General features: G+C 36.7%; 1 protein-coding gene across 1 annotated transcript; it reads left to right on the top strand.

Annotated features, from left to right (window-relative positions):
- The first annotated feature begins 17 nt into the window (after positions 1-17).
- Ogg1 (8-oxoguanine DNA glycosylase) lies at positions 18-22,322 on the top strand. The gene is made up of 6 exons (XM_071599273.1): positions 18-247; positions 577-754; positions 3,406-3,647; positions 15,819-16,107; positions 18,867-19,061; positions 21,793-22,322. Exons 1-6 carry the CDS (start codon positions 75-77, stop codon positions 21,898-21,900), a joined length of 1,185 nt encoding a protein of 394 aa, XP_071455374.1. The 5' UTR covers positions 18-74; the 3' UTR covers positions 21,901-22,322.
- Positions 22,323-24,492: the final 2,170 nt, after the last annotated feature.

The following is a 24,492-nucleotide window of genomic DNA, read 5'->3' on the forward strand; positions in this document are numbered from 1 at the left end:
TATCAGCCAGAGGGAAGAGCAGAGCCACGGCAATATGAGGAAACTGATGCATTCCAAGTTTTCTCATTATTTACATGTTTCAGCTGTTCCCGCCATCCGTGGTTCGCATGCTGTTTTGGACAAATAATAAGGGTCATTATATCTTTTTCAAGTTTTCGAGCATGAGAAATAGTAACTGGCAGGTAACTTCCTGCAAGAGGGAGGATCTTCAGCTGAATTTGACCCTCACTGGAGGCCAAAGTTTTAGGTGAATAGATACATTTTGTGTATGGAAATATGAGGATTCCGGTACAAATTGTGCACACGTGGGAGGAGATTCATTTTTCTTCATCACGAGTCATTTTTTGTTTTGAGATAGGGTCACATGCAATTATATTCTTGGGATTGAAATCCCGGACATTACAACTACCTAATTTAAAGTATTTCCTTGTAAACTTTGTGAGGTGATTTGTTATTCGCATTAATTTGCTATAATTTTGCATAAAGTTGCATACACTTGATATTATGTGCATAGTATTAATATTGGTCAATGTGTACAGCAATTTGTGTTACGCAGGAGATTTATTTTCTACACAGATGGAAATACTCTGAAGAAAATGGCGAGTTCACAGGAGTGTTTGCAGACAGAGTTTGGAAGCTAAAACAAAGTGAGGAAAGTCTCTTCTTCAAAACATATGGAAAGCCAAATATCGATGATGCATTAGAGCGTGATAATGGCTCCGAAAACAGACGGAATAGACATGAACGTGTTAAGGTGCGTATCAAAAAGTATTTTAGCCAATTGTGCGCGATAGTGCAGGGAAATTGGCGACTTAATCACGATTCTCATTATTTGCTCGTCCTTGTTTAATTAATTCACCAGAAAATAATCAAAAGGGGTTATAATAATAAATAAAAAATCACAACCGCTGCATATTTCTAATTCGATTAAATGCCAATATCACACTTGTAATTACATTTTCACGAAATGAAGCGCCAATAACATTGTAAAAACGATTGTTACTAGAAACCAGAAAACTACTCCCTGTCAGTTATTTGCACTACTCTGATGATATATATTGTTGCCCAGATAAAGATGACCTAAAAGTAGAGGTGTATTACAAACAGAGGGAGCCACCACTTAATTATCCTAAGGGTGAGCACCACTTGTGAAATTCTTTGAGTAAAATATTTTGTTGAGAATAGACATATATAGATACAAATGTGCACCAAATGTCATCAAACCCACCGACGATTGGAAAACTTCATCATTGAAATTTATGGATATATGTACATAGTTTAGCTCAAAGGAACTGGTTCTAGATTAAACTTGGTGGAGTCTTTCATGCTGAAATGAAACATTTTTAATTCCACGTACACAATTGATTTGCTCAACCTAGACTTCGTTGCTCTATCATATCACCTGATGACATTGATTAACTCTGCACTAATCACTCAACTGTGTTAAATTGTGGACGGTAACAGGACTTATTTAGAAGGTGTTTCCCACCAGTTTTAAGTTCTGTGAAGAAGTAATGCATGTGAATATTGCATAACTCAAGAAATATCTGGCACAGAGAGGTCCATTGGTTTTGGGATCGGAAACTGGTCTGGGCTTGCAGATCGAGTGAGAATTGTTAGAATGAAGGGCAGAGGCACGGAGAGTATTTCTTTTGAAGGAGGAATACAATCATCAGTGTCCAGTGACGGGAGTCATCTTTTATTAGCAGTGATCAGTCAAATAGAAAACATGAGACAGAACATCAGAAACAAAGGCACAGCCTCCACTAGAATAATCATAAAATTAGGGAGTAGAAGGTGGTATAGGAAGCCATTTGTAATTGATGTGCAATGTTAAAAATGAAGTGACCCCAAAGAAAATTGCTTTAACTGGCCCCCTGCTGGATGATTCACAAGAAAATGGAAATCTAGTGGTGGGCATGCTGCTGTAATGTAACGGAAGAGCTCCTTGTAGGATAAGGAAAGTAACTATTGATCCTACATATGTCAGGGGTGAATATTTTTATCTGTATCTTATCTTGACCTGCAATATATCATATTGAAAATGGAGCTTAAGATGTATATGATGATATCAGTAAACATAAAATATTATACAAGGAGAAGAAAATAGTGTAGTTCTGGAAAACAAGTGTATTCTTCTGGGTAGACCTAGCAGTTGGAAGAGGTGGATAATAAAAGGCAAACAAAAGAGTAGAAAAGTTATTGGGGTACTATTTATCATGTAGATTAGAGGTAGTAACATTTTTCTGGCATACATTTAAGGAGGTATACATGGAAACTGCTTAGGAAAATAAGACGCTTGATAGACTACAGCCATGCTAAGTAGAAATGTATGAATCATTTAAAGACTACAATAGTTAATAGGGGAAATTTTTGGCAGTGACCTCATTCATTCATAGTGTAAGCAACCATTAGTATCTGTTTTTATGCTGGAGGAAGATTCTAATATGCTGCAATCATAATGTGTTTGTAAACAGATGGATAATCCTGCAGCACTATTATCTACGTTCATCCATGCTTGTCTCCTACTTTATTTTAGTAACTTTCTTTCCAAGTCTTGAATGCAATGGGTTCCGAATTCCACCAAATACTTGGTGCAGTCAAATGAAAACCGAACACCTGTCTTAAGACACAGTCTGTTAAAAACTAGATGGTAGCTTTTTACATATTGATACCGCACTCACTGTGGAAGGAGAACTGCACAATGGCAGCTCACAGTCACATGCAGTTGTTGGGTTATGTCCTTGTTGGTGTGTGGACTGGTTGTGGCGGGTGATCGGTTTTCATTTGACTGACCCTCATATATATCTGCCTTGTGAATATTTCATCCCATTTAATGCCTCTTCACTCTTTATTTTGCATCATGACGACTAATTTTTCACTTGCATCTACTGTTCAAAGCCAGAATTTTTGGAAGGACTGTATGTAATACTGTATTTTTAAATAGTTATTGTATGCATTACAGCTCAGTTTATAATAATAATGGATCTATTGTCATAGCATATTGTTTCTGATTCTAAATTGTATATTGTTTTCTATGAACAGATCACACAAAATACTAAATTAATGATTTAGTTTCCATTTCTTTAATTAAATATGGATACGTTAATTGCTGAAAATAGAAAAGTTAACCATTATCTCAAAATTAAATTGTTGCTATTCTCCTGAATTATGTAATGAGAAGCTGTATGACTAAGCATGTACACAAAAAACCAAACAAAGAGTAAAATTCAGCTGCATGAGTTTTGCCATAAACCTTAATGACTGGTTTTTCATGGAATTGGCCAGAAATAAATAAGGGTTGCAAATATTGCACCTTTACCAAATTTTGCTCCCCATTTTTTTTGTTAATTTTCATTTTTAATTTCTCTGTTCAATCATTAGTTTTTTTTCCACTGTGAATAGAAAGGGCTGAAAACATCCCGTGTTAATGTCAAGGAATCTCCTGGTTTAGAGACAGAGGAAGATCTCTTACGTCAGTATCTTCGACTTGATGTTGATCTCCAGTCTCTATATGATGAGTGGGGTTCGCGTGATCCACATTTTGCTGAAGCTGCGAAGGCCTTCTTCGGTGTGAGAATCCTGAAACAGGAACCAGTTGAAAACATATTTTCATTCATATGTGCTACCAACAATCATATCTCAAGGTATTTTTGTCTAAATTTTTCTAAAAGGCATACATTTGTGGAATCTATTTTTGGGGCATAAATATTTGGTTATTCCACAGATGTTATAATAACATTTCCTGGGTGAGTTAAATATAGAATATATATGTATATGTATATATATATATATATATATATATATATATATATATATATATATATATATATATATATATATATATATATATATATATATTATACATATATTATACATAAAGAAAACCATAAACACAGTAATCAACCCGAAGGCCGGTTTGGTAGGTGATGGTAGAGTTCACCCAGTACTAAGCCCGACGGCGTGCGAAATTCACACATAAGGGTATGGGGGCCAGTTCCTTTCCCTGTGCCGGTTATGGTTTCCCAGGAAGATCTGGTACCAGAAAATTCACATAGCTTGGGTGGAGCTGCAGGTGCCCGGAGTGCCTTGCCCGGGAATTGAACCCGGGCCCCTCCGGTCAGCAGTCCAACACTCTACCCCCTGGTAGTACCGCGACCCACTTTTATGATGCATATGTAAAATATAATATTTTTATATGTATAGATTTTTCATGGGTTATTATTTTTCTTATCAAATGACTGTCAATGAACCTAAAGAATAATGAAATCATCCTTGAAATACAATGAATTGAATTAAGTAATCTTCATTAGTATTTCAAGCCTAAGTTTGCTTTACAGCAGTCTTCCTTCCATTCTTATCTATTCAGTGGTAATTCCCTCACCCCATGATAACTTCATCGTTTTATGTCCATTTTAAATTATCCTCTATATTTATCTCTTGGTTTTTCCTTAGGTGATCTTTTCTTCTGTTATTATGTTTCTATTTAATGTTACATTGTGCCTCAAGGGTGTGTCCATTCCATTTCTAGTTCTTTGCTGTTGGGTACTCGCAATAGGGGTCATTCCTCTTCTCTTCTTTGTACTTCCTCTTTCCTCTCCAATACCATGTTTCAAATGCTTCCATTCCTCCCCGATATAATTTTTCAATGTTTCATATCTGTGATCCATAGAGTTCATGATCCATTTTGAACATGTTGATGAACTGCTTCCTTGTTTGCAACTTAGGGTTTGTTGAATGTAGTAGTTGCCTCTTCTTTATCAACTTCTCCTTACCTTGTGCTATTCTTCACTTGATATCGGTCAAACTTGTTCCATCCAAAGTTATACCACTGCACTGATAGGTAAAGGATTCCACGTGCTCTACTTTCAGTCCTCTAATTGTCACATCTTGCTTTAGCTTCTCTCTTCCTCACAAGAACTTTAGTTTTCTTCCTTCTGATGCTCATGTTATATTCCCCAAGTACTTGGTTCAAAGCGTCCAGAGTTGCTTGCAGGTCCTCCCTTATTTATGCCTTTACAGTGATATCATGTACACACCAGGGCATTTTTATTTCTGTGTCCTTTACCTTGATTACTTTGGCATTGTAAGGGTTAGGGGGTCTGTCCTACCTCCAGATTTTCAATTAAACACACTTATGTGTGCATCTGTCTTTAATAAACTTGTCTTCATTGGATGGAATTCAGGTAAAGCCATTACAAAATTAATGGAAAGGTTTTACTCTACCTTAGTCCGGCCATATATAGAATAAATGGAATGTATTTTCGGCTGTTTGGTAAATGTTTACATAGAAATTGTATAAATTATGTAGATGTAGAAGATCAGAGAAAATCCATGAGATGGTAAAAATTTATTTTAGAAAAAAATTAGTATTATCTTTATTTCCTTTAACTAAATTTTTATCATATCTCAATGCTAAATAAATTAAGGCTGATCATCTAACATCCTCTTTCATGGTAGCTTATATGGTATGACATCAATGTATGCCTTTCATGTGATAGTGCACCCCACAGATGGCATGGAAATAATTTAAAATTACTCTTTACTCTATTTCTGTGCATTATCCTTCTTCTTAACTGTTAATTATATATAAGCATCACAAAGTCTGATGGTACTTGGAACCAAGAATTCGTTTTTCACTGGAAGGGCTCTATGTCTAAAAACTTACTGAACACACAGGAGGAAAGCAGTCACCCCCATTCTGAGTACTGAGTGACTGACACTTTCATTATTCCAGACTTTCAATGGAAAATTGCATAAGTCTTTCATAGAGTCATATCAGTGAAAAGCATATCTAAGCGAACTGTATTCAAACTTGCCAAGGATGGAGTTGAATAAAAAGTACATTAGGGAATACCTTCTAAATACTCGAAAGAAGAAAATCAGTCCTCTGTTAAGCCATAAAACTGCTGCGGATGGTCTTCATGTGCAGGTAATATGCAGAGTTGTTAACAATTTCCATTTTTAGGGTAAATATCATCCTGCGGTGAATTATTTGCCTTCTGATATCAAGGAGGTTATTTGTTTAAAGGACAGTGTGTGTCTCTTCAAATTCTTCTTTAAAGAAGTGGGTTCAAGATATACATGTTTAGTTTATTCCATAAGTATAATAATTTTTTCTTATGCAAGATAATTATTCAATTAAATAGAAGTAACAACTTTATTTATGGAAAAAGACAGGTTACAAATGAATCCATTCTTTTGAAATAGGGTGGCATCCATTTGAAGAGGACAGTATTTAGAGAAGAACAACAAAATTTTGAGATGAATTATACAGAAGTATATTGTGTTTACTGATAAGTCCTTCATACACTCCTCTCATTCTGCTACATTCCAATGGTCCCGTGGTGATGACCAGAATATGCCAATTTGAAAAGGACAAGGGCTAATAATGTTCTATGCAGGCATGTATTTGTTCTTTGAATAATTTTGTAAGGCCTATCAATTTGATTTTTGCATTTTTTCAAAACTTATTGAAATCTAGTGCATAAACTGTAGCAGGTGAGGGATTAGTATTTGTTCCTGAAGCTCTTCTTTTTGTATCTGGGCTTAAAACTGGGGACTTCCATGGAGATATTATACAGAAGCTTTTAAAACTGGTCAAGAAACCAGATGATTTCGAATTTGCCTCCTAACTCAGTCATGTTTATGAGTAATGCTGTATGAATATGAAATAACATACTCTAAGGGGAAACAAAAAACATTACAAAATAGTGGACCAATATAAGCCAGCATGCAGAAGGTATGTGGTGCACCAAAGAAAAATAGTAATTACTCTGCCCCCTTAAAGACTATTTTTAATTAGGTAGCACTTCCCCTCCATTTTAGTGTATTTGTTACCTCGCTGAGGCTATCCAGGGCCTCATGTGTACATATTTTGTGGGCGCTCGGCCAGTGATACTCCTCTGTAATCATACATAAGAATGGTAATATTTACATCATGAACCCTTAAACCAATGATATCCTTGCATACATCTCTCAAACATCAATATTAACATTCGACAGACATAATAATATTGCAAATCTGTTTCACACCATTTCAAATTAGTTACTCAAGACACTACATACTTTTTAATACTCATTATTTTCCATCTCCTCTCCTTCCAAAACCTCTCCATCTCTCAAAATCAGCAAATTCACCGCACGCTTTCTTTTGCATGTCCATACATTTCTTCAGCATTTGCTGAAGTGTGATCATGATCCACGCATCCTCTCCCAGGGGTAAATGCTCATTCCACCCCCAGATTTTTTTTAAAGTTTCCTGGTTGAAGAATTGAAATGTTGCATATTCTCATGTTGGTCAGCATAGTGACATATGTGCTAAGACTAATGATCAGTTTGTCTCCAAGTTGCCAGCTATGGTATCGTTTGAATGTGGATGTCTGGAGTTTGTTGCCAGAATCACAAAAATTCAAAAAACATGTTTCAATAACTAGGCAATGAAATGCTATGAGAATCAAGTGTTGGATCGCCAGTTCAGCATATCAGTTATAACATGCTAATATTCTTTACTGTGCCCTTAATGTTGTTGTGTTATTGTTGTGCAGTGTAGGATATTTAAGTTTGTTTTTCTGCTGAACTGGGAAATGAACTTATAGTATTTAATAGCTTTGCTGTAAAAAGTCATGTGCAAGATGAAAATATCAAAGCACCCACTCATGTCAACACCATATTCTCAGTTAAGTAATCACCGTTTAGTACTGGCCCATGTTAAATCCCTCTCAATATTTTGATTTAATATGATTTTGCATTGCTAATTAAGTTTTTAATTTTATGCATTGCACTTTTTAAATAGCAGTCTGTCCTGTGGTCCCAAAATTATAACAAAGTCAATCAGTATCCACTGATTAACTTAAAAAAGGGAGAGTAAAACTATGAGGCAGTCAAATGAAAACCAAACGCCTACTATGACAACCTGGCTGTGCTAAGAGAAGAGGATGTCATTTATCAATGTTTTTGCTCATCCATGATGATATTTATTTGCTCGAGGTTGTTCGGAATCACCCATATTTTATCCAAGTGGAGGAGCAGGTGTGTAAGTATATTACACTGAGTCCTACAGAGTTACCTGAGGCACACACACACTTATTGGCTATATATTAACAAACATTGATGCTCAAAATATCAAAACTAGAGTAATCAGCTGTGAAGTTCTGACCAGTCTCCCTATCACAGTTATGGCTATTCAATATACTCCTGATATACAGATCTGTTACAAAAGAACACTCTCGGATGACTACATTTCATGGTTCATATTCAATCTTCAAATGGAAGACTGGGCAAATGTATATGATGCAAAATCTTCTGAGTATAAGCTCAAATATTTTAATCATACATTTCAGAACTATCTTGATCTTTCCTTTCCCCTGCTACTGAGGAAAATAATTAGAGGAAGAAATGGAAGAATGTAAATTCAGAGTTAGTTAGAAGGAAGTATAAATAGTTGAATAATAATCTGAATTGGGTAATAAATATGGCAAAAAAAGTATGGTAAAAGATGTGGGACAAGGATATGGAAAGTTTCAGAAGATGGGTGAAATTGGTGCACTGTACAGGAAAGTTAAAACACTCTCAGGAAGTAAGAAGGGAAAACCTGTGATAACAATTTAAGATAATTCAGGAAAATATTAGTTGAACCTGGGAAGATTCCCGAGAGATGGAAGAAATATGAGGTCTATTCGGAAACTATCCAGCCATGCAATATTTTGAGAAAAATAGCCTCCCTGAAACAATGAGGCCATAGTCTCCTTCAAAGTACTCCCCTTGGGGCCTCACCCACTTATCCCAGCATCTCTACCAATTTTCAAAACAATTAGCGAAATCCTTTTTCGGAATGGTCATAAGCTTCCCCATTGCATTGTCTTTTATCTTATCAACTGACTGTTGGGGAGACTTGGTTTTTTGGTTCAGGGTCATAGCTGTAGACCCATGATTCATCTCCAGTTTTGACCTTTTTTAGAAAACCTAGGTTATCGTTAGCGGCTTGGAGCAAGTCCCCTGCAATGGCAGCGCAAAAGTCTTGACATTGATGGGATATAAGAGAATATGACAAGGCGGCTGCTGGACATTCTGTTAGTGGGCTTTGCCGATTGTTCTGTAAAGTGGAGGAGATGCTAGGATAAGTCTTTGAGCAGAGAATACATGCTGCTATCTCAGCCTGCTGGGGTACACCACAAGCAGTAATGTTTTCTTGAATTTATACTATGATGAATTCTACACACACATTGTATGAAATAATTCTATGGTGGTCTTCACGTCTCTCCTTTAAAATAATTAAAACGCAATAAAGAATTGAAAGGATTATTCCTGGTAAACCTTGCCTTCCAGACCAAGACAATCTGTACTGTACTAAGTAATTACCTATTATCTAAATTTGTTCTGTGAAAAAATAACCCTCTTGATTTTCTTGTCTATTCAGATCTAAATGATTTCATTGAGCCTGGATAAGAAATTTAGTTTAATACTGATCCAAACTCATAAAAGCATTAGAACTAGGACCCTATGAAAAAAATAATAGATTTTTTCCCCAAGATTCAGAATAGACAGATTAAGGCATGCCAAGAATAGGTACAAATGTCTCTTTTCAAAAGAATACAAATAGATACTGTAGTAATTATGTACTGAAAAAATATTGAATAAAGTAGACAGATATTGCTGAATTGAGTAAAAACACGTGGGCTCTAAAAAGGCTTTCACCTTCGATTTAAACAAAGAAAGGCTCATGGAAGCTTTAAGCATCATGGGAAGATTATTATATAACTGGAGGCCATGTTTCAGACCATAACCAGATCAGTCTCATTCATTATCGCTTGGATGGTTGCACTTCGGTCCAATAGCATAGGGTCTTCCACTTTTTTTTGCTGTGACAGCATCACCCATGATCTTCCATTTCGAATATCATCTGTGAGGGCCAGGTGGCCGATTTGAAGCTTCCTTTTCATCTTCATAGCTGTGTCATGTGATAGGCTATCATCTACATAAACAGCTGTCATTTCATCATAGATTTTCTGGGAACTATAACCTTTCAAATAAAGGAACTTTATCACACTTCAAGCCTCTATCTTCTCCATACTGCAAATTACTTCAGTCTACAGCTTCCTGAGACAAAACAAATCAATAGTAATAGCTGTAATTTAAAACATTGTGTACATAAGTATCAATTAATATGCAGGATAAATTTAATCCAGATGTCAGTTACTGCTTAGTAATAATAACTTAAAAAAGATACCCCCACGTATATTAAATTTGAGTGTTAGGTAGTTAATGCTGCATCAGTTTCGATAATTACTGAGAAACAAAGTTAGCATTCCAATGAAACAAAATGAGATGAAGTAATAATAAAATTCATGTGATCCTCATATCAGACTGGACTAACATCAGTGAGAAGAGGAACGTCATTAGGAAGGTGAATTCGTGGTACAATAGAAACAAATTTGGGCCCAGGAGTGAACCTTCTACAATGCCATCAAATATGATTTTGGGGGGAGAAATTTGATCATAGTTAGAAATGAGTTGGTTCCTATTTGTGACAAGATTTCTAACTAAGAGAGCTTTTTGCCCCTTTTGCTAAGGGGTAGCAGTAGTAGTTTTGAGGGGAGGCGACCGACAGCTAAGGTCATTTGCGCCATAGGGGAAGGACAGGAAAGGATGAAGGGTGGAGAGAAACCCGGCGTCGGCATTAGCCTACTCTTTACGAAAGGCGCCAAGGGGTCCGCGGCTTAACGTCCCGTCCGACAGACGGCGTACTCACTCAAGTGCCTTCCACAAAGCACCTCAAGTAGGGATCGAGATACCTCTGAAAAATATTCAACACCGCCGGGATTTGAACCCGCGCCCTCAGGGTGGGAAGCCAGTACGTTAGCCCCCGCACCATCTTGATCCCCCTTTTGCTAAGGGAAAAGAGTTTCTTCAAAATAGTCTTGTGGTTGGCATTGTTGAATTTTTTTAAGAATTATAAAACAATTCAGTAGCTTCAAATTTATCTCATCAGCAAATAGAATTTCATCAATTACTTGGCAAAGAGCTGTGATGGTGGTTCTATGTTTATGAAAGCCATGCTGAAAAGGTGTGGGCAAGTTATTCATATCCAATTAAGTAGGTAGCTTTTATAATATACTAGTTTAATAATGCTTCCAATAGATTAAGAATAGATATTGATTTATAGTGACTACATTCATGGATAAACTATTTTCTTGTACTGGGGGACAACCTTGATTACCCTCAATTCAGGGAAAATTCCTTGCCGTAGTGAACTGTTATTAAGCATCAATAGAGAGGATTTAATATAATTGTATGGCAGGTAAATCAGATCATTAGGGATTCATCAGAACCTGCTAAGAATTTTGAACCAGACTTGGACATAATATCTCTGAGTTCAGACTCTGAATGAGGATTAAGAAAAAGGAAGTATTTGAGGGAAAAAGGTTTCAGTGGAGGAAAGTCAGTGGAAGTGGTAGTAAATGAAGAACAAGTAAAGTATTTATTAATTGTGGTATGTAGCTAGCTGAAGAGGATCCAAAATGATAACATAAGAGTCAACCTTAAGCTGAACCACCTAAATTATCATTCCCAAGATTTAAATGATGGACAATACAGAGAATATGAGTCCCGGCAGCTATGGGGCTGGGTCCAATTGGCCATGTGTTGTGCCCGGCAGTGGGGGAGGCAAGGCTTCTGCGGTCATCATCCCATGAAACCCTTGCAAGGGAAAACCAACAGAAGAAGCTGGAGAAGAAGAGCAAAATAGTTAGAATAGGAACTCGGAATGTTAGGACAATGTTGAGGGCAGGAAAATTAGAGTATATTAAGTGAGAGATGGAAAGGGTAAATATAAATATTTTAGGTCTATGTGAGGTGAGATGGAAGGATAGCGGGGATTACTGGAGTGATAATTATAGAATAATATACAGCGGCGGGGACGAGAGCCAACTAAGGGTAGCCATAATATTAAATAAAGAGGTAGGGAGAAGCGTAGTCAACATAGAACTGGTAACAGATAGAATATTGCTAGTAGAGATAAAAGCAGAACCAACAAACTTGGTCGTTGTTCAGATATACATGCCACCGAGCAACCCTAAGGAAGAAGAGGTTGATAGGATATACGAACAGTTAGAGGACATAATCGATTGTGTTCCTGCAGGAAAACATTTGATAGTGATGGGGGGTTGGAATGTGATGGTAGGCGAAGGGAGAGATGGTGATGAGGTGGGGGACTATGGTTTAGGTATGAGAAATGACCGTGGGGAGATAGCAATTAAGTTCTGCCAGGGCCAGGGGTTTGTCATTGCTAACACTTGGTTTAGACACCACAAAAGGCACAGGTATACATGGAAAATCCCAGGTGACTCAGAAAGGTATCAGTTTAGATTATATTCTAGTTAGGCACAGGTTTAGGAACAGTGTGATAAATTCACACAGCTACCCGGGAGCGGATGCGGACCCTTGACCACAATTTAGTGGTGATGAAATGTAGGATCCGTTTCAAAAAGATAAGGCAGGGGTGGTGGGTTAGGAAATGGAATGTAGAAGCATTAAATGGATTGACCAGGAAGAAGTACCAGCAGGCTGTAGAGAAAATGATGGAGGATGGTAAAGAGCTGAGTACTATTGAAGAAAAATGGGAATGTATCAAGAAAGGGATATCGAAAGCTGCAAAAGATACTATAGGAACCGTTAACGGAAAAAGGACCAGGAAACCGTGGATCATGAATGAGATGATTGCAAAGATGGATGAGAGAAGAACATGGAAGAATGCAAACACAGAGTTTGGCAAAATGAAGTGCAAAGAGTTAAATAATAAATTAAGATGGTTAACAAATAAAGCAAAAGAAGCATGGTGGAAAACGCAGTGTGAGGATATGGAAAGTTTGCACAAGAAGGGTGAAATTGGTGTGCTATACAGCAAGGTTAAATCACTATCGGGAAGTAAGAAGACAAGATCTATGCTAACACTTAGAGATTAGGCGGGTAAGATAATAGTTGAGACAGAAAAGATCCAAGAGAGATGGAAGGAATATATAGAAGAACTGTGTAGTAAAGAGCTTAGACCAACAAAGTTAGACATCGAAAGAGAATATGACGTAGAGGAAGATAGCTTAGGTCCAGGCATACTCGATGATGAGATAGAAAGGGCATTAAGGGAGATGAAACTAAATAAGACCGTGGGGGTAGATAACATTCCTGTGGAACTACTAAAAGGTTCAGGAAAATGTGGGAGGCTATATGGGCTGATTTTTAGTATCTATGAGGAAGGAATCTGGCCAGAAGACTTTGTGAGATCAGTGTTAGTTCCTATGCCAAAAAAGGTAAAGGCTACATAGTGTGAGGACTACAGAACAATAAGTTTGATATCCCACGCAGCTAAAGTTGCTCACAGGACAAAAGGATAGAGAGTAGGGCAAATAATTACTTAGGGGATGGCCAGTTTGGGTTTAGGAATGGGAGAGGTACACGTGATGCCATTGCGGTAATGAGATCATGTTGGGGTGGGTAACCTTCTGATGATGAATAAAGGTTATCTATATCTACATAATACCACAGAAGCCATCACAAGGACATGTTACGGGGGGTGCTAGGTCACTGGCCACCACGGTTTATGATTTGAGACAAATGTATGTCTTTTATGCAAAAGTGCAAAGAATGTGATGTTGAAATTTCAGCGGCATAGATAATGGTTAGGAACTAATGACATGCATGGGAGACCTGGTGCAGTTTTCATTCTAAATGAGAGGGCTTGGATGCATATACAGAAATGAGTTGGTGTCCTTTAGGTTACCCTGGGTTTGGGAGAAAGTTGTTCAAAGAGTTTTGAATGTAGCTTGTTATACACTAGTGAATGGTGTAACTGAAAGTGTTGTTCTGATAATGAGTTCTCAGATAAATTAAGAGAGATGATTTGATGAATGTGATTCTGGTGAAAGAGTAATTGTTCTAGGGGACATGAATGGTTAGGACAGTTTTTGAATAAATGCTTTAAAAAAATTGGCTGGTCCTGTTGGCAACCCATGTAAATGGTAATAGAGAAAAATTGTTAAATGTGTGCATGGAAAAAGGTTTGCTGATTATTAATACATGGTTCAAGTATAAATCTATTCATCATTTTCATATGCGGCAAAGGGATAATTCTAGGAGTATGATTGATTGTCTTGCATAAGAGAAGATTTTGATAGCATGAGGGTAGCGAGAATTTTGAGTAATGAGCAGACCACTATTTGGTAGTTTCACAAGTTCATTTGGAGGAATTGGGCAGATTGGATCACAAAAACAATGGAAAGTAAAAGCCACACAACACTTCAGTCTGCACCTAGCTGATCCATAGAAAGGAATTCATGGGTGTGGTAAGCAAATGAAATGGATAAAAAGGATGAAATTTGTTTCAAAAAGTTAAATGAATTTGATTTAGAAAATGGAATAATGAACAAAAATGGGATTCTCTCATCATTGAACCTGGATTAAATGGAGCCTGCCTAACTTGGCAATGGAGCTATTTTTTATCTAAGAAATGGGATTATTACCTGCGCATTACATAACTTCAACTTCCAATCAAGGCCAATCATGGACCGTCATATAATCTTCACGAAATTAGATTCCTAAGGACTTCAAAGAGGGGAATTTGCATGAGAAGTTAAATGGAAAGGAATGCCATAGTTGGACATTTAGAAATGTAATGGGAGAACTCAGCGTCTGAAAAAAATATTTCCTCTCCTGCTTTCACCCTTTCTTGCTTCTAGTAATTTTTTCTTTAATATTTAGATGCTGAATGATAAAAGTAGTGCAGGTGTCTGGAGATATCATCTCTTGGACAAATCCTTAGGGATCCTTTCACTTTGTGGTTTTTGGTTTATTGTTTAACCATTCGCCCTTCTTGTGACTAATCTTATTCAAAAAGCACATTGGCAGATTTATCCACCGCCCTCAAAATACCAATAATGACCCTCCTCTTTCAAATACAAGCATTTTATTCCATCCCTACTTTTGGTTTGGTCAGTGTTTTAGATAAGGGAAAGATGAGACCAAAGTATGACATCTATGCCGGGCTTTTGGAGGTATGGTGGAGGCAGAAGTGATTGTATCAGGAGAGTTAGGGAAGGCAAGTTGTGTATGAATCTTAGGAGTCTTCATTGTGTGTATTGTTTTAAGTTCCCTCACTTGTTCCAATAGCCTAGTGAGACCAGAATTGAATTTTTTCCGAGAATACTTGAAGACCACATCGGTGATTATTTTAGTTATCCCTATATGCTCTCTCCTGATAATGCAAAGTGTAAGGAAAGAGGAATGTTGCAATGTATTTTTTCTGATGGTCGATTCGCAGTGACAATGAATGATGAAATTCATGTCAATTGCAACAAAATGTAGAGGTGAATATCATTCACAACAGTTTAAGAGGTTCAAAGTACATTTTTTTGGATGCTGCTATTTGAGAAATGGGATTGCAAAATTTTCATATATTTGAAATTCTAAGTATGATTGAACCTCATTTTCCACCAGCATTTCCGCATTTGGGAAAAATATGCACAGCTAAACTCAGTTAGTATAGCAGTCTTTCAGTCAAAAAAATGTGTCCAGTGAGCAAAATTGAATTTTAGAGATCAACATTCTCTTCAGCACTTGATGGTTTTTGTTATGCTGGCTTTAGTTTGTTGAAGAGACGAAAATACCTGCATGCTTTTAAATATATGTTTGGTGGAATCTCCTAAACTTGTTCAAGTATCTGAGGTACTCACAGTTAAAGTTAAGGAGATTTTACTTCTAATTTGTTAAAAATTTCTAATTCTCTCCAAAATTGTATTTCTAATCCTTTTGCTAAATTGGCATTACAGAATATCCTCTATGGTGGAGAAAATGTGTATAAAATTTGGAGTACCCATTGCAGAGGTGGATGGTGCTGTATACCATAGCTTTCCAGATCCATCCAAGCTAGCCGGTGCAGATGCTGAGCAGTGGATGAGAGACAATGGCTTTGGATATCGTGCTAAATATATTAGAGGGTCCGCTGAGATAGTGACTGATTCAAAGAACCAGGGAGAAAGCTGGTTGGATAATCTTTTATCAATGAAGTACGAAGATGCCAAGGCTGAGCTAACTAAATTGCCAGGAATAGGTGCAAAGGTTAGATCACACTTTTCCACTCATTTTGCTGCATTTTAAAAGTAAAATCAGTGTTTTTGAAAGCATCACATCTTTAATTTTGCATGAATTATCCTTTGGAAAAGTCCATCAACTTTCAGCCCAAAATAATTAGCATTTGAAGTTTTTTGAAACGTCAATTGTGGTGCAGTATGTTCCTCATGAAGGATTGTTTTAACTGAATAATATTAAATTTTTCTCTGGGTGTATAGCATTGTAAATCATCTGTATGGTTGGTGGCTTAGGATGGTCCCAAGAAATCGTCACAAATGTTCATAGATCATATATCTACAACAAAAACACTTTTTGCCAAGCACTGGAAGTTTATAACACTACAACTTGTATGTCCTTTTTCAGTTTCATAAGCACACTTTGCCCCAAACATGCTATCCAAAATACCTGTTTATTCATTTGCCCATGCTGCATTTTTACTGATTACCCAATGGTCTTTATTCTATCAAAGCCTTTAACATCCTATGGTCCCTCACTGTCTCTCCTGTCTAATTTTTATATCTTCTTTCAATTTTCTTAAACTACTTATTTCCCTTTAGTACGATCTCTAAATGCTTTGAATTTATCTTCCTCTCTAGGGAAGACAAATTTATATATTTGTTCATTTCATTGTCTATGATGATGATGATGATGTTTAGCAACATGATTGTGTTGTATGGGACATGGTAGTCCAGGGGTAGAGCATTAGGCTACTGACTGAGGGCCCGGGTTCGATTCTTGGGCACACCTCTGGCTAACTTCAACTTGACCCGACCTTTGTGATTTTTCAGGTATCAGAACTTCCTGGGAAATCATGGGGGGCAAAGGGAAAGGATCTGACTTCCCTAACCAGATGTATGAGGGTAATCCCAGAAGTACCCGATGCAACAAAGAATACACAAAAATTTTGGAAAAAAGTGTATTTATGTTTCAACAAAATCTCCTTTCAGCTCTATACACTTTTCCCAGCAATGTTCAATAAGTTCGAAATGCTTTTTATAATAAGAACTGTCTTGCTCCTCAAAATAGCCATTTACTGTAGACATCACTTCTTCACAGCTGTAAAATCTTTGGACACTGAGCCATTTTTTCAATTTTGCAAACAGAAAATAATCCAAGGAGGCTATGACCTTGCCTGCAGATGAAATGGTCTTAGCCTTCTTTGGAGCCGGTTCTCCCTTTTGAATCCATTTTTTTGATTGTTCTTTTGTCTCAGGTGTGAAGTAATGGACCTGGACCCGTGTTTCATCCATGGTTATGAAATGATGCAAAAATTATGCTTTTTTGCTGTGAAACTTTGCTAAACACTCAATTGAAACAGCTTTCTCATGTCAAAATTTTCAGTTAATATGCGAAATACCGCACTTTTTGAAATGTCTATAATGTCTGCTAGCTCGCACACTTTCAGTCTACAATCATCCAGTATCTTTTTTTGAATTTTCTTCACTGTTTCTGGAGTCGTCACCTCATTTTGTCGAGCAATGCGATGCTCGTATTGACAGCTTGTGCGACCTCGTTTAAACTCTGCTACCCAATACTTTACTGTTGTGAACGAAGGAGCAGACTCACCCAGAGTAGAATCCAGGTCAGCTTTTATATTGGCTGGGCTGAGGCCTTTCAAATAAAAGAATTGTATCACATAACGATGACCAATTTTCTCCATTTTCACAAATTCACTGAAAACATTCACTATTGATGGCTGCCAAACAAATACTAAACAGTATAGCATCTTCAAACTTGAAACATATGCGTTATAGATTGCATACTATCTAATACAGTGATATTTTTCAAACAACTACTGCCATCACTAGGTCTGGCCGGGTACTTCTGGGCCTTCCCATGTATGAATTTCACATACCGTTAGGTTTAGTATTGGGTGAGCTCTGCCATTACCTAGCAAACTGACCTTTGAGTTGATTACTGTTTTTTAATCATGTTGTCCAAGTTAATTGTCCTTAAAAATTTACTCTGTAAAAGTGATGGCTCCTTAATTATTAAATTACACTTCACTTTATTTTATAGATTTTTTCTTTTAAGTTGTTGTCCTATTTTGCTCTGTACCTGTAAAGACACTTATTTTTCATGCTTCAGCAATGATTTTCATTAGTAAGATTATAAATTTAAAGATTAACATCGGGCTATGCATCAAGAAGTTGACTTTTGTGATATAGCTTCCTAAATCCATGGTAATCAGCTTTCAAGGACTTACAAAATGTGGGTCCGGAGGAAATTGTTCAGCCTAACATGTTGAAGCTAAGTAATACCTGTACTCTTCCCAGGAATGTAATTATTCTGAAGCATAGATTTTTAGCCTCAACATATGACATAGCTTCTCATGAAAGATGTCTGTTTTCATAAAATCATTGACAGCAATTATTGTTAAAGCACATCTGCCTTTTAGAAAAAGGCTAATAGTAAAAAGTTATTGCTCAACACTTTTCAATTGTATTGATGTATTTTTTTAATTCAGAGAGGCCATAGGCAACGTATTTAGTGCCAAAACCTGATTTGGTTGCATTTTGTCACTTCTGTATTTTATTTATTGTTGTCAGCATATAGGTGAACTTCTATTTTCTTTCAATCTCCTGTCTCTGTTTCTGTTATCGGCTGTGTGGTGTGCATAGTCTTGCTGGGCCCTGAATCAGAATTTTTCTCATTGGTAGAAAGTTCATTTCTTCCAAGTTTTGAAAAACAGTCTCCTTTCTTTCACATGCAAGTGTATTTAAATGGATGTTCCTTTACCTTTCCAGGTTGCTGATTGTATTTGCCTAATGTCCTTGGGGCATCTATGTGCAGTTCCTGTTGACACACATGTGCACCAAATAGCCATTAGGCGTTACACTCCTCACCTTGCCAAATACAAAACCGTTACTCCAGCAGTTTATGATGAGATTGGAGGCCACTTTCGGAAACTCTACGGAGACCTGGCTGGCTGGGCTCATACGGTAAATCTTTTTTATTTATTCTGACAAATGTCAAGTATTTCATAAAATTATTGTAGTTTTCATTTGACCAAAGAGGGAAGTTGTTTCTACCGGAATTTTTCAGATAACAGCAATTCACCCAGTTCATTTGAGTAATATTAAAAATCTGATCCAATATTCATTTAACCACATGCAACATTTTTCTATAGTGGCAAATGGAATGAGATAACCCTTCAAATAATGTAACAACTCATCTCAAATGATCTGTTATAAATTTGCGCAGCATTCTTCATCTGAGAACTATTCTTTGACAGTGGCGCAAACCCAGAAAAAAACATTTAAATGCAGTGGGAGATATGTGAGCTATTTGTATCACAAATAAAGTTAGTTATATTGCTCAATAATCCACAAGCCACCGCAAGGTTGCGTGTGTTACATCATCAGCCATATGACTGAAAATACTAGGTCTGTCCCTGAAGTAGTAGGAGTGAGTCGATTAAAAAAAATTTATTGCCAGAATTGACACATTCATTCAAAAGTCTTCGAAGTAGCATCCTTGGGTGTTCACACACCACTGCCAGCAGGTTTTCCACACCTCGTATGCCTTCTGGAAGGTGGTGCCTGGAATGCTGCTAAGCTACTCATCACAGCCTTTTGTAATGCTTCCACCAAGCCACTGTGACGTCATTTCTGGATGAATTTGAGGTGAAGGAACTGGAGAAGTCTGGTGGGGTAACGTCAGGGCTGTAGTTTGGGTGAGATAGGGTCGATAAGGTAGGGTAATTATCTGGGCAATCAATTCAAGTAAATTTCCTTTTGGCCAAGAATTCATTTTTGATGATTAATTAGGCGGTGTTGAAGAACTAATCTGAAATTTATGGATGAGTTGTAGAATTTTGTCAATTATAATATAGTTCATACCAAATAAAAAGGTCAACTAGAGCAAGTTTAAGGTTAAATTGTGGTTTATGGATGGTTTTCAACTGTGGAGGAGGAAGAGATGGATTGGGAAGAGGGAAAAGTAAGGGTCCTAAAGGAATGACCTGGTTAGAGGTAGGGTGTATGTGCGAGAGACAAAAGATACATAAGGAAAAGATGCCAATGGGATATACTAAGAGGAAGTCATAAATGCCATCTTCATTTGGAAGGTACAATTAAGAGGAAAGTAATGCAAACCTTGACAAATTAGTTGTGACTTTTTTTTGTGCAAAGTTTAATAATATTTTGTGAATAGCATTAAAAATGTCACTGAAGAAAAAGCTGCAAGAAGGCAGCCACAAGAGAATAAACATAAATGTAGTCTTGAAATGTGAAATCATTGAAAATACCTAGCAAACGAGGTGTGAGTGTGGCTGATCTAGCATGCACATACAATCAGTCTACATCAACAATTTGCATTTTCTTCAAGAGCAAGATTATGGAGCCAGATGTTTCAAAAAGAGTAACAAAAATATCTACACAACGATTACATATTCTCAACTATTCTGAAAGGTTGTTTCTCATATGGATGAACAAAATGCAATGTGACATATTTTAATGAGAATATTATTTGTGAGAAGATGAAAGTAGTTTTTGTCAATTTGGTTTCAATGATCAGGATTATCAAAAGCTAAAGTAGTATTGAGGGAAGCCATGCATGGCTCAAGAAGTTTAAGAGAAGAGCCAGCATCCATGGTGTGTTGAGGCAAGGTGAAGCAGCAAGCTCTGACTAAAAAGTAGCTCAGAATTTCATTGGTGACTTCAAGGAGCACGTAGATAATGAGAATTACCTTTCGCAGCAGAATTTTAATTGTGACGAGACAGGTCTCCTCTAGAAGTAGATGCTGAAGTGAACCTATGTGTGTGCCAATAACAACAGAGGAGAATGCATAGCCCAGTCACAAGCCAGTGAAACACTTCTCACACTGCTATTTTGTGCCAATGCAAGCAGCAATTTGAAAATTAAACCCCTGCTTGTTTACCATTCAGAAACTCCATGAGCCTTCAATGGAGTGTTAAGTCCCAGAAGAGCAGGGTAAGTTTGATGTGGAGGTAATGGGAAACTGTTGCATCTTACCATGCCTATGAAGCATCTCCAATGCAAAGCAATGTCTATGTTCCTTAGAAATTTATTTAATAATAATGCTGAATCATACTTTTACAAAATTTTGAAGCATTGGCGAAATGCTTTCTAGTAAAAAAATTGTAATAAGGATTGTATCATAAATAATAAAGTAATTATTTCAATTTGGTTTTTACAAATCGAGATCACATTCCAGGTTGGTTCATTTCACAATACAAGAAGAGATGAACATGATCCACTATCATAAACAATGTATAAATTTTCTTTGAATAAACCTTGTACATAATTTATTTTTTTGGCATGGAACAAATTATTGTGCATGCATTAATTTATATGAAAAAAAATTTTTCACTTCACGAGTGTTTCACATTACAAGAAAGATCCCAGAATGAATTATACTTGTTGCATGAGGTTCCACTGTACTATAAGGGGCGGTCAAATGAAAAACCGAACTGAAAAATTCAAATGAAAAACCAAACACCCATCATGATGCACAGTCCGCATGAAAGGTGGCAACACTGTTACCACTTATCAATACTGCCATCACTGTGGTAAGATAACTGTTTAGTGACAACTCATAGTCACATGTATTTTTGGGTTATGTCCTTGTTGGTATGTGGACTGGTCTAGTGTGTTTGTCTGTTAGGTGTTCATTTGACTGCCCCTCATATTTATTTCTTTCTCTTGCAGATTCTCTTCTGTGCTGATTTAAAAATGTTCAAAGGAATGACTGAAAATGGGAAGACCAATAAATCAGATATCATGAGCAATAAAAGGAAAAAACAGAAGAATTGCTGATTTAAGATTCATTAGCTCATTTTATGAGAAACTGGTCAAGGTTTCTTAATTGCAGAGGGACTGAATTTGCCCTTTTTGAGTAAAGATGGCAACACTTGTAGATATATATTTTATTTTGACCTGAGGAAGTGCATGGAAATATTTCACAAAGGATAAACCTGTTAATTAAATTTAATCTTTTTGAGGATACTTCATCTACAGTGAACCCAATTATTTCTCAAAGGAAGCCAATTGAATGTATGAATCCGGATTCCCTTCACCTTATTTTATCTGTGTAAACAGTAACTCTGTGTGATTGTCATATATAAGATTGATCCATCCAAGTTTTATAAAATAATTTATTTCAAATCTTTCATTTTAAAAGCTTCTTTGCCATAGTATTTTGGGGGACCTTTTCCATTCTTGAATGTAAATGATGATAATCTAACTACACATATTTGAACATTTAAAAAATAAAATTGTTATTTTTAGCCGATAGAGATTGCAATTGGTGGCTTTAGCTTTACAGGTACTGTTAGTCTCAACCAGACTTGGGCACAGACTATTCTCAGGTAAGTGAATAGGTAGGTAAATGTAACCCTCTAAGCTCTTTCTTTTAGGTACTGTTACTGGAATGAAAGAAATTCCAAAGGAATGAAAAAGTTATTATTTCTAATGGAAAACTAAAGATGATGAAAAGATATTGTCTTAAAAGTAGCAAGATGTATGACCATTTGCTCATGTGCAATTCACATACTATGTACTACACCATACTGAGTCCCATGTGCAATTCACATACTGTGGGACTCTCAGGAACAATCTTTCATCTTTTCAATCTGGCTTTTTGAAAGTCATCTGCACTGACTACCAGAATGATAATTCCTCATAAAAAACCATAAACACAGTAATCAACCCAAAGGTCGGTTTAGTAGGTGATGGTAGAGTTCACCCAGTACTAAGCCCTATATGGCGTGTGAAATTCACACATCAGGCTAGGGGGGCCAGTTCCTTTCCCTGTGCCGGTTATGGTTTCCCAGGAAGATCTGGTACCCAAAAAATCACTTAAGCTTGGGGGAAGCTGTAGGTGCCCAGAGTGCCTCACCTGGGAATCGAACCTGGGACCCTCCGGTCAGCAGTCCAACGCTCTACCCCCTGGACTACCGCGACCCACAATTCCTCATAATAATATTTGAAAATACAAAAATTACAGCATCATCATGCTGATCTGAGCTGTCTACGTAGTCATCATTCATGGTGTCATATTTCCATTGAGTGTGTTAGCAATATTGGTGTTATTCTAAATTGAACTTGGAAACATCACTTCTCACCTGTGACCTTAAATCTGAGAAAGAAATGCATCTTTAATGAGAGAAACTTATGAGATTTAGATCCAATTAGAATCCAGTATGACTTGGTATGTTCAATGGGAAATGGTAATGATAATTTTGCAGATCCAGATTTTGAAGACCCTGCTCATCTAAGTGAACCTAGTATTAATATGAAGATAATTAAAAGTGATCTTGATTCTATGGTGACTGATGTGCATGTAACAGGAGAACGTGAAGGGTATCATCCTCAAAATGAATTTGTTAATGATCCACTTGAATCATAGCGATCCTCTAGTTCAGCATCATCTTTCAGAGTATGAATAGTTTAAAGCAAAATATAGATATATTTTGCCTTTAACTATTCCTCTGAGGAGGAATTTAAGACAATTCTAACTCTGAGTTCCTCTATCATGAGGATCTTGGAGCTTGAAACCTATTCTGGTTATCTGTGGAAAGCTCTTATGTTATGAGTTTTCAGAATTTTGAGCCTTGCAAGTGTGTTTGCAAGTTTCAGAAAATATTTCCCCTGGTTAACTTATGAGAATGTTGAAATTAACAGATTAGGAAAGAGCGCTCTTGATGAATTGGGAGAGTTTCATCAAGATCTAGATTTGGTCAGTGGCAACAGGAGTAGATCAGTATTCAGTACTGACTACAGTGTTAAGCAGGAGAGGAGAGGAAACTTAAGTCTGTAAGATTTAAATGTAGTTTTATTAAAATCAGATTTTTCACTTTTTCATACTTGGAATAATTTATTGTAACTAAAAAATACCATCTCATGAGGGATGATCCCATTGCCCCTCTCTCATCCATGGATTCTCCAATGACAATTAGGGTAGTGTTGCCCTAAAGGTGTAATAGCTATTGGGTTTTAGATCAGTTCAAAGGCCAACTTTCCTTGAATTTTCAAGATAATTTTGAAATACTGACCTACAAAACTAGCCTTAAACTATTTTTTTTCCAGGGGCAAATGAGAGCGCATGGTGGTCTGTGTTTGGATAGTATAAATAAATATGCTTAGCATAATGCATCTTCCTTTGATTTCATCATGGAATGAAATACAAATAAACTGTCTATTTTCCAAATTGGAGGTATCTATTAATTTTTTGAAAAGAAAAATTTTGAATGGGATTATATTGCCATTAATTGAAAGAATAAAAATGTAGCAAGAGATTTATTTTTTATACTCTATATATATTAACCCACCCTACCTCCTTGATGTGGCATAAGGGCTATTGTGTTGTCATGACCCTATTCATTTATTTACCCACACAAAAATAGGTCA

This window comes from Hetaerina americana, unplaced genomic scaffold (genome assembly GCF_022747635.1).
Source record: "Hetaerina americana unplaced genomic scaffold, ioHetAmer1.1.p SCAF_1, whole genome shotgun sequence".
Lineage (NCBI taxonomy): Eukaryota > Metazoa > Arthropoda > Insecta > Odonata > Calopterygidae > Hetaerina > Hetaerina americana.

What these genes read in the sequence shown, in the direction of transcription:
- Ogg1 (XM_071599273.1), top strand. Translation starts at nt 75, where the DNA reads ATGTTTCAGCTGTTCCCGCCATCCGTGGTTCGCATGCTGTTTTGGACA. An exon ending in ACCAACAATCATATCTCAAG is followed by an intron (nt 3,648 to 15,818) that starts GTATTTTTGTCT and finishes TTGGCATTACAG; the next exon opens with AATATCCTCTATGGTGGAGA. An exon ending in TGGCTGGCTGGGCTCATACG is followed by an intron (nt 19,062 to 21,792) that starts GTAAATCTTTTT and finishes TTTCTCTTGCAG; the next exon opens with ATTCTCTTCTGTGCTGATTT.